The sequence below is a fragment of the Panthera pardus genome, unplaced genomic scaffold, assembly GCF_024362965.1.
Source record: "Panthera pardus isolate Hobbes unplaced genomic scaffold, ASM2436296v1 HiC_scaffold_3, whole genome shotgun sequence".
In the NCBI taxonomy this organism is placed as follows: Eukaryota; Metazoa; Chordata; class Mammalia; order Carnivora; family Felidae; genus Panthera; species Panthera pardus.
The window spans coordinates 24,761,341-24,775,282 of NW_026526876.1; the positions used below are offsets into that span (position 1 = coordinate 24,761,341).

At 51.1% G+C, this 13,942-nt stretch overlaps 1 protein-coding gene across 3 annotated transcripts in view; it reads left to right on the forward strand.

Annotated features, from left to right (window-relative positions):
• Positions 1-13,942, forward strand: part of RGS9 (regulator of G protein signaling 9) — a 71,997-nt gene that overhangs the window by 1,288 nt on the left and 56,767 nt on the right. For all 3 annotated transcript variants that reach the window (XM_019466449.2, XM_019466450.2, XM_053892436.1), the window contains exon 2: positions 9,685-9,781. In XM_019466449.2, coding sequence (XP_019321994.2) covers positions 9,685-9,781 — 97 coding nt within the window. The remainder of the gene's footprint in view (positions 1-9,684; positions 9,782-13,942) is intronic.

A 13,942-nucleotide genomic window follows, 5' to 3' on the forward strand; every position in this document is an offset into this window, starting at 1 on the left:
TACCTGGCCTTCCGTCTGGTGTCTTGGTTTCCAGCTTCCCTGCTCCCCCTCAGTCTGTCTACCTCCACCCTGTGCTTCATAAGCACACTGATTTTCTTTCCTAAATCGACGCTGATCCCCTCAGCCCAAAACCCTCTGTTGGCTTCCCATGCACACAGGGTAAAGTACGATCTGTTCAGCCCCAGCCCCTCGGGATCCTGCTCTGACCCACCTCTCTTTACCTCCCAGCCGCCTTCCGCACCTGCCCTCCAGGGAAACAAAACAGAGCGGCCACGGTACTCAGTGGGGCTCCGGCCTCAATGACCCCCCCTACCTTTCTGGGAACGCTGTGCCCTTTCAGACACCAGGCTCCTCTCCTGGGAAAGCCCTTTCTCCCCTTCTCACCTGCCAGCTTCCCAGCCCTCCTCGGTGAAGGCCGGTTCTCCCCACCCCCCCTGGAGCAGAGGGACTTCCTTCTCTGTCCCCCAGACTCTGCCCACACCTCCAGTACCGATCTTTCCCTTTGCCTCGTGGAAGGGACCCTGTCTGTCTGTGTATCCTGAGGTCCTCAGTCAGGTCACAGAGCTCCTTAGAGCCAATTTCAAGAGCCCTGCCAGGGGTCCCTAACGAGCCAGCTGAGCTAGATGCCCAGCCTCTGGAGAAAGACCCAGACCAAAAGAATGTGGACGTGGGCGTGGTGTCATTCACCACTCAGTGAATATTCAGTGAGATAGTTAATGAATATTCATGAAGGATGCTGTGTCCCATTATCCCATCTGGTCCACAAGACAGATGTTATCACCATTTGCAGAGAAGGAAACTGAAGGTCAGAGAGGTGTCTTGCCCCAGTCATACAGCCACTGGGTGGAGGAACCAGGAAAAATACGGGACTGACCATCATCTGTTCCCAAATGTGATATGATGCTATGAACTTTGGGCGGAGTGGAGGCTGTGGGAAGGCCTGACCTAAGTGCATGGGGGACGTGGAGCTGAGAACCAGAGGATAAATGGGAGTTCTAGAAAGAGAGAAAGGGAAGGAAGGGTGTTCCAGGCAGAGGGAATGGCATATGCTAAGTGTGTGTGTGTGTGTGTGACACACAGTGCACTGCTCCCCATGGTTGCAACACCCATGGGCTCCTGTTGTAATGTTGGCTCGTCCCCTCTGTGATCGCCAGATCGCCATCCCAAGCGAGTACCCGTGCTGCTGTCCTTGGGATACACCATGGGATTGACTCTCCTGGTGCCACGGGGGAAGCCTCCTGTTAGACGCTATGCTTTCTGGTGTGGCTTCTGGCATTTGCTTTTGCTTGTGAAGGGAGTGAAGACGCAGAAATATTAGGAGGTGTGGGTGGAGCATGGTATGTTTTGCTCGTATCACTCTTTCACTCCACACACGCACACATAATCCTGCACTTATGTGCTACACTGTGCCAGGTGCTGGGGACTCTTGGGGGGATTAAGACTTGGCCCCTTCCTCCCGGAGCTTAGAGTCTCCCAGAGAAAGCCGGATGCGTAAATAAGAAGAGAAGTGCTCTCAAGGTCGTGGTAGACTTTGTTAGAGGACATGTATCTCTATATCTGTCTACACAAAGAGAGGCGCACACACACACACACACACACACACACACACACACACACACACCTCACACAATGTGAGGGATGGTCAGTTCTGCCCGGGGTGAGGGGAATCAGGACAGGTTTCACAAAGGGGGTTGCAACCGAGCTGAGGTACCAGAAGTTAGTTTTCTTTGCCAGGAAGATGGGAAGATGAGTGAGTTTTTAGGCAGGTACAACACACGGATGTGTGAAGTGTCACATTGGTATGGGGGGGTCATCAGGGGTCGGGACAGCGGGAGGTCGACGGACGGGAAGGCTGGCAGGTAAGGAGGGCCCAGAACTGGGGGCTTTGTACTTGGCGTGAGCAGTTTGATGCCTTCTGCATTCAGCGAGAAGCTATTGGCTGTTTTAAAACCACTTGGTTTATGTCTAGAAAGACGATTCTGATTTGAGGGTCTGAGTGCTTCTCTACCCCGGTTGCACTTAAAATATATTGATATTGGGGCGCTAAGGTGGCTCAGTTGGTTAAGTGTTGACTCTTTTTTTTTTTTTAATCTTTATTTATTTTTGAGACAGAGAGAGACAGAGCATGAATGGGGGAGGGGCAGAGAGAGAGAGGGAGACACAGAATCCGAAACAGGCTCCGGGCTCCGAGCTGTCAGCACAGAGCCCGACGTGGGCCTCGAACTCACGGACCGCGAGATCGTGACCTGAGCCGAAGTCGGCGCTCAACCGACTGAGCCACCCAGGCGCCCCACTTCCTGGGCTGTTGACCAGCGTGGGCAGAGCAGGATTTGAGTACCGATGAGGGTGTGGCGCTCGTGAGGGTGTGCGGGACCCTGCGTGAGAAGGCGGGGGTCAGCAGGCCTCTGTGTGGCCAAGCGTGTTAGCAGGAGCCCCTTCTTGTCTGTTAGCACAACAACCCCATGGTTCTGGCTCATTTTGCCCGTCTTTGTAGAGACAAGGACTGATTATTATCATCCCCCTGGGAGCCTTCTCCGGCTTCAAGGAAAATTCCAGCCCCGGAGATCTTGCACAGTGAGTGACAGCTCCTTAATGTGAGGAGTGGCGTGGGCGTGGAGGGTGGGATGTCGGGGCGTCAAAGCCGTCGTGTCTGCTCCTCTGTGATGTCGGGGTTCCCTGGCACGCTGGCAGTCACAGTGCAGCACGACGGCTCCTGAGAGAAGAAACGTGGGGCCCACGCCCTCACCTCCCGCCCCCGACACTGTCCCCCGACACGGGGTCACGGGGCGAGGGGTGCCAGCGCGGCCTGGCTGTGCTGCCTTTGTCTGTGCCCGGGAACGGGATCTGGCGGAGTCTGGCTGGGCGTTGGCCTTGACATTTGCAGGTGGGGAGGGCTGGCCTGTGCCTCAGCCCCGGGGGACGCCCACGGGACACCAGGGGGAGGTGTGAGAGTTGGCAGCTGTTTGGAGCTGAAAGGCAAGGGCTTCTCGCCCGCTCTCTGGAGAACCTGGAAACGACTGGGATTCTCTCTCCTCCGCGATGCGCAAAGGGGTTTTTCTCTCGGGGTGGATGCTAGAGCCCAGCGTCTGCTAGTTTGCTCGGGCTGCCGTGACAAAGTGCCATGGGCTCTGTGGCAACGGAGATTTATTTCCTCACAGCTCTGGGGGCTAGAAATCCCAGACCAGGAGCAGACACGGTTGGTTTTCCTCTGAGGCCTCTCTCCTTGGCTTGCAGACGGCCGCCTTCTCCCCGTGTCCTCCCGTGGTCTTCCCTCCGGACGTGTCTGTGTCCTAATCTCCTCCTCTTCTTGGTTTTTAAAAAAATTTTTTTTTTTTTTTTTGAGAGAGAGAGAGAGGAGGGGGAGGGGGGCAGAGAGAGGAAGACAGAGCATCTGAAGCAGGCTCTACCCTAACATTAAGACAGCCTGATACGGGGCTGGAACTCACGAACCGCGAGATCGTGACCTGAGCCGAAGTCAGACACTTTACTGACTGAGCCACCCAGGCGCCCCTAAAGTTTAAATTTTAAAACATATTTAAAAAAAATTTTTTTTAATGTTTTATTTATTTTTGAGACAGAGACAGAGCATGAGCAGGGGAGGGTCAGAGAGAGAGGGAGACACAGAATCCGAAGCAGCTCCAGGCTCCGAGCTGTCAGCACAGAGCCCGACGCGGGGCTTGAACTCATGAACTGTGAGATCATGACCTGAGCCGAAGTCAGACACTTTACCGACTGAGCCACCCAGGCGCCCCTAATTTCCTCTTCTCATAAGGACACAACCCTCTTGGATTAGGGCCCCCCTAACGACCTCATTTTACCTCACTTACCACTTCAAGACCCTGTCCCCCACATACACTCCCCTTCTGAGGTACTCAGAGTTAGGGCTTCAACATACAAATTTCGGGGTTCACAAATCAGCCCACAGTAGAGTCTCTCAAGAGTTTCCTTGGAGGACTGGGGAGCCCCCTCGGAGGAATTTATATGAGGAAAAGTCTGAGGCAAATCGAGTGGAGTTTCAGCGGCTTGAACTCCCTCAGAATGTTCTCGAGGTTCACGTGCTGTGCCCTCCTCCCACCAGCCCTTCTTTTCTGTGACGGGTGACATACCTGCCTGAAAGAAATGTGACTCCCCTCATTGTGTTTTTAAAATAACTCTCATTATTCCTCCTCTGAAGATTATTTTCAAACTCTTTATAACTAGCCTTTTTTTTTTAAATGCGAAGAGAAGGAATCCAATCTGCTGACTTTCTATCCGATTTCTAACTCATAAGGCAATTTCTATTTCTTCTCCAATGTCTCGACTCCCCGTTCTTACGAAACATTGTTGTCTCATGCAAGAGTTTTTTTTTTTTTTTTAAAGTTTACTTATTTTCAGGGGCACCTGGATGGCTCAGTTGGTTAAGAGTGAGGTCTTAAGAGGTCTTAAGAGTTGGTTTTGGCTGAGGTCGTGAGCTCACGGTTCGTGGGATCGGGCCCCATGTTGATCTGCACGGAGCCTGCTGGGGATTCTCTCTCTTCCTCTCTCTCTCTGCCCTTACCACCCCTCAGGGCAAATAAATAAACTTAAAAAAAAAGTTTATTTATTTTGCGAGAGAGAGAGTGCGCACACGCAGGAGTGAGAGACGAGCAGAGAAAGAGAGAATCCCGAAGAGACTGTGTCGTGATGGTGCAGACATGGGCTCCAGCCCAGGAACCGTGAGATCATGACCTGAGCTGAGATCAAGAGTTGGGACGCTTAACCAACTGTGCCACCCAGGTGGCCCGTCTAAGACTTTTTGTGAATAAATATGGGATTTCATCTGGCAGCTAATGTGAGAGAGGGGAGGCCTGAGCCCTCACACCAGAAAATCAGGCATTTCTTGGAGTAGCATATAAATCTGAGGCTCACAGTGGGTTGAGAACTGCAGGAGTGGCCCCCGCAGCGCACGGCTCCTGGGTCCCCCAAGTCCAGAAGAAGCGGCCTCCTCTCGGTCCCTCCAACACCCTGCTGGGTTCACCCCTTTGCTCCCTCACGACTGCAGGCTCTAGGCAGTGGCCAAGAGCCTGATGCTGCAGAAGGCCAAGAATGGCAGCTCTGACTGGAGCGGAAACGGATAGTTTCTGTTCTGGAACACTCCGTGAGCCGAGAAAGTGTCTGGGCAGATGGAGCTCGTACTCAGTCCTGCTCCCTTGTGTGACCCTTCACCTCCGATCCAGCTGGGTGCAATCTCTGTCTATCACTCTCTCTTTAAAATTTTTATTTTATTGTGGGAGCGCCTGGGGGGGGCTCAGTCGCCTAAGCGTCCGACCCTTGATCTCGGCTCAGGTCATGATCTCACGGGCGGTGAGTTCGAGCCCTGCGTTGGGCTCTGTGCTGACAGCGCGGAGCCTGCTTGGGATTCTCTCTCTCGGTCTTTTTCTACCGCTTCCCTCCCCCCACTAGATAAAGAAATAAGCTTAAAAAAATAAAAGTTTTACTTTATTATGGTAAGAACACTTACCGGGAGTACTCCCCTCTTAAAATTTGAGTGCACAAGCAGCATAGTTAACAACCGTCTGTTGTTAATAGACACAATATGGCAGAGCAGATCTCCAGAGCTTATGCACCTTGCTTGACTGAAAGTTGTTGGTTGGCAACCCAGCTCCATGCAGAGGAGCTGCATGGTGTTGGTTGGCAACCCAGTTGATAGTTGTTGGTTGGCAACCCAGCTCCCATTTCCCTTCCCCCAGCCCCTGGCACCACCATTCCACTCTTTGATTCTATGAACTTGCCTGTTGGGTACCCCACGTAAGTGAGATCACGCCGTCTTTCTGTGACTGGCTCTTACTCCGCCTAGCGACGTGTTCTCCGGGCGCATCCTTATCGTGGGATACCGCGGGATGTCCTTCTTTGTAAAGGCTGACTAATGTCCCATTGTATGTCTGTGGCACCCTTTGCCTTGTTCACTTGCTGATGGACGTTTAGGCCGTTGGCCCATCTTGGCCGGTGGGAACGATGCTGCAGCGAACCTGGCAGTGCTAATATCTCTTCGAGATCCTGGCTTCGAGTCTTTTCAATGTGTACCGGGAAGCGGGGTTGCTGGGAATTCTAGTTTTAATTTTTGGAGGAACCTTCATACTGTTTTCCACTGCAGCGGCACCATTTTGCATTCCCGCCAACTGTGCAAGAGGGGGCCAAGTTCAATCTCTTCGCTTCCCTGTGTAGAGAACCCTGGGGCCTTCTCAGGCCATCCCTCCCTTCCTATACACCCTCTATGTTTTTTTTTTTGTGTGTGTGTGTGGGGGATCTTCTCAGTTATCCTTTTCTTTTCCTGGCTATTTCTTTTCCTATTCCAGTCAGCACCTTGCCTATTTTTTTGGTGCCTAATTCAGCCTGCAACTGCTGTCTACTGAACACTCTGTGCATAGCATGATACCAAGTGCTTTAAGCGCTTCATCTCATGTAATCTTTGCAACATCCCTCTGATGATATAGGTACTTTTGTCGTCTCTGTATTATTGTCATCTCTAGGTTATAGAAAAATGAGTCTTAGTGAAATTTAGCAATTGACCTGGCTTGTATATTGAGCAGGGATTTGCACCCAGATCTCTAGCATTTATCTTAGTTACCCTTTTATTTTTATACACGTGTCTTCCCAATCCTCCGCGGACTTGGAGTATGTTTTCTACCTCGTTGTACCCCCCACAGTGCTGGGCGCTTAGTAATGCTCGATAAATACCTGCATTTGCACCGTAAGTAGAGCAGGGTTTTTATTCCCGGGCATCTGAACACAGCCCTGCGTGCCGAGTATGAAAGCTGCTGCTGTTACTGATTCAAACCATAACCACTAACACACATGTCTCCTGACAAAGTATATATCTTCATGCTTATTGTACATCTTTACGAGTCTATAACATTTGTCTGGCCTCGTAAAGCATTTTTTGCCTGATTACTTAATGAGATGCTAAGAGATTACAAAACTGTGTCAATTACTCGGGCACATACTATCAGTGTCCCCATTTATGGTCCAGGAGGGACGTTCAGAGAGGTTAAGTGAAATCCTGCCGTTGGTAGAGAAATGAAACCCCACGAAGCTGCCAGAATCGCGGGCTTCCCTTTGCACTCACTGCAAGCACTGAGCAGAGTCTAAAAGGTAATTGTGAAGGGCTGCACAGAGTGGGGGAGTGTTATTTTATTAAAAAGCGGGAGGACGATGATATAACCAAGTTAGTGAAATGGAGGGGAAGCGGGTGGACCAGTGACCTGTTTCGGTTTGGGTGGCGGTTGGGATGCAGACAGGTTGGGTTTGAGATGCAGCCCTTCATGAGGATACAGCGGGCTGTGGGCGGGGGGAAGGCTTCTGGCCGCAGAAGGACAGGAAAGGTCTGTGTTCCTACCTTTGTTCCTTCCTTCGTATTTCATGCTCCTGCTCCTGCTGCTCCCGGAGCCTGGAATGCCATGGCCCACCATTTCCCCCACCCTCTCTGATCCCTGGTTCCTATCGTCTTTTGAAGACTCACTCCGAAAGTCCCCGCTGCTGATCCCTCCTGGCACTACTGTGTCCTCGTGATCCCAGGAACTCACCTTTGCCATCACACTTCCCGTGTTGTCCTATGATATCCTTGTGCCAGACGGTGCGCTCCGTGGGCTCAGGGGCCACGTCGCCTTATCTTTGGTTTTCCTGAGTCCACCATGGCTGGTTGTTGAGCGACTGACGGACCCTTGCAGGCACCTGGCAGGCTTGGGGATACATGGTTTCTTCATGAGTAAGCGGTTTCCTGGGGGAACATGGAGCTCGAAACCTCTGCATGGGCTTCGTCAATTCCCATCGTAAACATTGACAAGAGAAACACCTGGGTTGTCTTTTTTTTTTTCCTATAGCTCCACTTTATTCTTTTTTAATTTAAAAATTTTTTTAAATTTACATCCAAGTTAGCACATAGTGCAATAATGATTTCAGGAGTAGAATTTAGTGATTCATCTACATATAACACCCAGTGCTCATCCCAGCAGGTGTCCTCTTTAATGCCCCTTGCCCAGTTAGCCCGTCCCTCCGGGTTGCCTTTTCTAAACTGTGCCAACCCATCCGGTTTGTTTTAAAATATCCTTCAGTTGACTTTACTTCTGTTTAATTTTTCCAAGTGGAAGACTATTTTTTTTTTTTAATAACAGTTTAAAAAGTACTCTAAAGACCACCACGGGTGTCCTTGTGTCTGTCTTCCTGCGGTTCATTCTTCCTCGGACGGTTCACTGTTTCTGTTTGTTTCAATCTCTCTTCGATAGTCACGACTGATTCTTATCTCTGACCTTTATCTCTTTCCAACTTGAGGCCTTCATTTCCCATCCCCTGCCTGACCCTCTGGCTAGCTCGGTCAACGTTCGAAAGCAGAAGCGTTTGCTTCCAGAAGGTGCTCCTTCCTTTCCATTTTCTCCATTTTCTATTTGGGTAACTGGCAACTCTGATCACAGGAGTTACAGACTTTGCCCCCCTCACTGAACAAGTCAATCACTTGCAAGTACGGTTCATTCGAGTTAACTAGGGCTCTAAAAGCCACGCCTTCCTATTATCTTTCCTGCCGCTGTCTTCATTTATTTATTAACTCATGCATCAGTCGCTTATGGAGTATCACCTGTGTGTCAGGCTCTATGCCACGCAGTCATAATACAGCCTCAGACAATAACAGACAGAAGACCTGCCCTTGAAGAACTTACTTTCTAGGATCAAGGGAATCATGCAATAAACAATGTAATCACTAAGTAGATAGTTTCCTCGGTTAGAAGCTGAGTGCTATAGAAAAAGCGAGTAGGAGGTCAGGAATGCCAGGGGTGGAGTTCAAAGTCGTAGCATTAAGTAGGATGGTCTCAGGCCTCCCGAGAATGTTAGCTGAAGAAGGTGGTGAGCGAGTGAGCTACGTAGGTTCTTGGGAAGAGTGGTGTAAGCACAGGGACTAGCCAGAGCAAAGGCCCCGGGGCAGGAGGCTGGTATACTCTTGGCATGGCCAGAAAGCAGCAAGGTGGCCATTGTGGCCGGATGGGAGGCAGCCAGGTGGGCAGCGGTAGGAGAAAAGTCAGGGGGGAAGGGGTCCCGGCCACTAGAGCAGTAGGGGAACTTTGCCATTGCCTCTGAGTGGAATAGCCTTTGCAGGGTTTTGAGCGGAGGAGGGACATCTTCCAGAATAACTGATAGACTCACCCTGGCTGCTCTCCTGAGAGGAGACCACGGGGCAGAAGTGGCAAGCATGGGAGCCCCACCGTTTCTTGCCTGGACCGTTGCAGTAGCTTCAAATGGATGTCCCCACTTGCGCCCACCCTGGCAAACTTCTTCATGCTTCAGTGTTCTTCTGTCCGCCGTGGACCACACTTTGCAAACGTGGGCTGGATGACGCTCCTCTCCAGCAGTCACTGCTGGAGCAAAATGCACGCTCCAGGAATGGCATTTGAGGCCCATTGTGATCTGGCTCCCACCTGTCGTTCCGGCTTCGTCTGCCCCTGTTTTCTGTCCCTCTCTCACCCCGGGCACTGTCGTCCTCCTGTGCCTCGGCTCCTCTTGTCCTCTCACTTTCTGTCCATGAAAATCCCCTTCTGCTAAGTGCCACCTTCTCTCTTAGGCCTGCGCAGCGTCTCCAAGTCAGAATGCATTTCTCTGGGCTCCCCAACCCGGCGAGGGTGCTTGTGTCTGTGAGAAAAACGGTTCTGGTCAGCCAGCTTTTTGGGTTCTGTTTTGCAGATTGAAGCGTTGGTGAAGGACATGCAGAACCCAGAGACGGGGGTCAGGATGCAGAACCAGAAGGTCCTGGTCACCAGTGTCCCTCACGCCATGACAGGTAATGTATCCTGTGACTCAGTCTTGGCCTCGAACCATCCACACGCAGGGAATGGTGGCCCAGAGCTCAAGGTCCCAGTTCGGCCCGTGGCCTGTGTTTACACATAAAGTTTTATTGGGATGCAACCACGTCCCTACTTGTGTTTTATCTTTGGCTGTTTTTACGCCACAGTGACAGTTACACAGTTGTGCAGAGACTGAATTATGGCCCCCCGAAGTGAAGATATGTACAGCCCTTTAGAGGAAGTTTGCTGATTCCTGGACCACAGGCTCCTTCTGAGGAAGGGGTCGGAAAGGAAAGGAGAAAAAGAACCAATGGGGCACTTAGTGAAGCCATCCCTCCCGGGAGGTCATTTAAAAAGCTTTTACTGCCGCTTTCTGTTTGCCTTGTTTTGATGAAATCAGGTAGCATGAGGAAGAAAAATACTATCTGGCAGAAATAAATTGGTCTTTGTTCCACCCTGGTCTGATTCACGCTGACATCTTTCTCTTTTTATTAATTAATTAATTTTTAAAAATTGGGCTCCAAGTGAGTTAGCATACAGTGTAATAATGGTTTCAGCAGTGGAATTCAGTGACTCATATAACACCCAGTGCTCAGCCCAAGAAGTGTCCTCCTTAATGCCCATCAGCCATTTAGCCCGTCCTCCCAGCCCCTCCCCTCCCGCACCCCTCAGTTTGTTCTCTGTAGTTAAGAGTCTCTTATGGTTGGCCTCCCTCTCTCTTTTTATCCTATTTTTCCTTCCCTTTCCCTATGTTCGCCTGTTTTGTTTCTTAAATTCCACACATGAGTGAAATCATGTGATAGTTATCTTTCTCTGACTGACTTATTTCGCTTAGCATAATACACTCTAGTTCCATCCACATTGTTGCAAATGGCAAGAATTCATTCTTCTTGATTGCCAAGTAATATTCCATTGTGTGTGTGTGTGTGTGTGTGTGTGTGTGTGTGTGTTGTGTGTATACATACCACATCTTCTTTATCCATTCATCGGTCGATGGGCATTTGAGCTCCTTCCATAATCTGGCTATTGTTGATATCACTGCTATAAACATTGGGGGTGCACTTGCCCCTTCGAATCAACATCTTTGTACCCTTTACATAAAGGATATAATAGTGCTATTGCTGGGTAGGGTAGTTCTATTTTTAATTTTTTGGGGAACCTCCATACTGTTTTCCAGAGTGGCTGCACCAGTTTGCATTCCCACCAGCAGTGCAAAAGAGATCCTTTCTCTCCGCATCCTTGCCAACATCTGTTGTTGCCTGAGTTTTTTTTCAAGTTTATTTATTTCTGACAGAGAGAGAGAGAGACAGAGAGTGAGTGAACGTGAGCTAGGGAGGGGCAGAGAGAGAGAGGGAGACCCAGAATCCGAAGCAGGCTCCAGGCTCCGAGCTGTCGGCACAGAGCCTGACGCGGGGCTCGAACTCACGAACCGTGAGATCATGACCTGGGCTGAAGTCGGACGCTTAACCGACTGAGCCACCCAGGCGCCCCCTGAGTTGTTAATGTTCGCCACTCTGGTGTGAGGTGGTATCTCATTGTGGTTTTGATTTGTATTTCCCTGATGATGAGTGACGTTCAGCATCTTTTCATGCATCCGTTAGCCATCTGAATATACTGGCATCCTCTTTAACCACCCCACGGGATGGCTCCAGTGTCTCCTTTCTCTGGATGTGGGATAAAGGGGCATCATTTGAGGACATTGGCAGAAGGGACCGAACCACAAAAGAAGAATGAATTTTGATTAATGGGTCGCATATGTCGTACGATTTTGGTTTTTCGGTCAAGAGCGTGTTTCCTACCGAGACATAGTGTCTGCAGAAACAGACAGCTTCTCAAAGCACAAGCCTGGGACTCACCACTCTGTTCTGCTCCTTGTGAACCCTCACTCTCTCCCCCCGCCACGACCTCACTCTTTTTCACTCGAGGTGCCCTGGTCCTGGCAGAGATAAGCTGGCTGACACTGTCCTGTTTCCCTTTCTATCTGCTTGGAAGAAAGAGTGCCCCCACCATCAGTGTATCATGCAGGCTTCTGTGAGTGCAGGCCACAGAAGACCAACCTGGCTGGTTGGAGCAAAAGAGCAGTTGACCCGAATGGAACAGAGTAGCTCACAGAAGAAAAGGAAACTGACGAGCCACCCCCGGGAGAGGCTAGAAACCAGTGTAGCACAGGCGCCCAAAGACCAGGAATAAATGGGCAGACTCCCTGCTCAGGGTGGTCCTGCTTCCTCCCAGCCTTTAAGACGTACGGGGGGGGGGGGGGGGGGGGGGGGGAGGGGAGGGGGGACCGGGACCGTTCTTCCCGAAGGCATCCCTGCCCCGCCCCCCTCCCCTCCTGGTTGTCATTAATTGTGGCCTGGATTCTCCACTGGATTGGGAAGCCTTCACATCGCATCTTTCTCACCTGGGTAACCCCAGTGCTTAGCAGAGCTGCTGGTCAGGCAGGGGGGGAGGTTTAACAGAAGTTTGCTGAATGCGTGAGCCAGTGCTGGCCTAGCGCTGTGCAGAGAGCACTGGACGTCGAGGGGCACCTGGGATTGAATCTTTCAGGTGCCTTTTTCAAGCCGTGTAGCCCTTGCCTCAGTGTTCTTATTTAAAAAGCAGGAATAGTGGGGGGCGCCTGGATGGCTCAGTCGGTTTAAGCATCTGACTTCGGCTCAGGTCATGATCTCAAAGCTCGTGAGTTTGAGCCCTGCGTCGGGCTCTCCGTTGACGGTGCAGAGTCTGCTTTGGATCATCTCTCTCCCTCTCTCTCTGCCCCTCACCCGCTTGTGTACTCTCTCTCTTTCTCTCTCTTAAAAATCAATAAATGAACATTAAAAAAAGAGCAGGATTTGCAATCCCTGTCTACGAGAATGATGGCGGGTGTTAGGTGAGATAGTACTGTGCACGTGGTCAGCAAGCATGGATGCTTGATGTGTGGTGACAGCAGGCGATTCCCCACACTGTGTCACTTAACACCCGCAACAAAGTTAGGGATAGACACGACCATCCGCATTTTGCAGGTGGGGCCACGGAGAAGCAGAGAGGCTCAGCAACGTGTCCCCGTGTCACTACACTCACACGTGGCCGAGCTTGGATCTGATCCCAGCTGTGTGACTCCAGTGTCCATACCCTTACCCGCTGTCAGTGCGCATAAGCTGCTCTTTTTCCTTGCACACGGGGCGCCCGTGGTTCCTGGATTTGGCCGAGGCGGCCGACCCTGCCATGTGTTCTCTTGTTCCTCCTGTGTGGGTGAATTTCAGCTGCCGCTGGAACGGGTCTCAGGGAGAAGCCTTGGGTCCTGCATCAGCACTAATAAAAGCAAACCGGGTAATCAGTCTCTAACTCCTCAGATGGCAGGTGACCCAGGACTTCTGGGGATGACGGTGGCTGACGCGGAGCCTGCCACGCTATTAGCATAGACCACGTGGTGCCGATGCCGGTGGCTCTGTAATCCCATTTGGTCTATTTCGGGAAGCAGTCAAGTGGATGAGAAAACCCTCGGCTCCTTGGTGGAGAGCGCTAATCAAACTGCTGTCTGCTTGGGTCTCTCCCTCTCTCTCTCTCTCTCTCTCTCTCTCTATCTCGGTCTACATGCCTCCCGAGTAGCATTCAAGGAAACCTGGGGTGGAAAGCCTAAAACATCCAGTCCTAGGATTTTAAGGAGGATTTTAGATGAAGGCTTTTGCTTGAGAACAGCCAACCAGGGGTGAATAAAACTAAGAACAATATACGAGAACCCACTGGAAGCGAGAACGGTGGGCATGTTACAAGGACAGAGATAATGTCTGAATGTTTGTGCCCCAGGGCATGGATAGGAAGGTAAGAATTACAGGTTGTCCATCCTAAGTCATGCTGCGGGCAGGTAATTAAGCCCAGAGAGTGTGTGAGTGGGTGATGAGGGCCTTCCCTGGAAGGCCCCAGAAGAAATGCCCCTTCACTGGCTCTGAAGAGGGAAGTATCTATCACGGGCAACAGTCCAGCCACAAGGACACGGGCAGTGGGGTCTCAGACCCGGATCCTCCTTCTTGGTGTGTGCTGTGGGCCAGTTCTCATGCAGGCAGGGGTCCAAGGTTGGCCTGTGAAGTTGCTGGAAAATGTGGTTATTGCTGTTTGCCAGATGGTGTCTGGTGAAGGGTGGTTCCTTCTAGGACATCTCATCTTTCTTCAGGGGAACT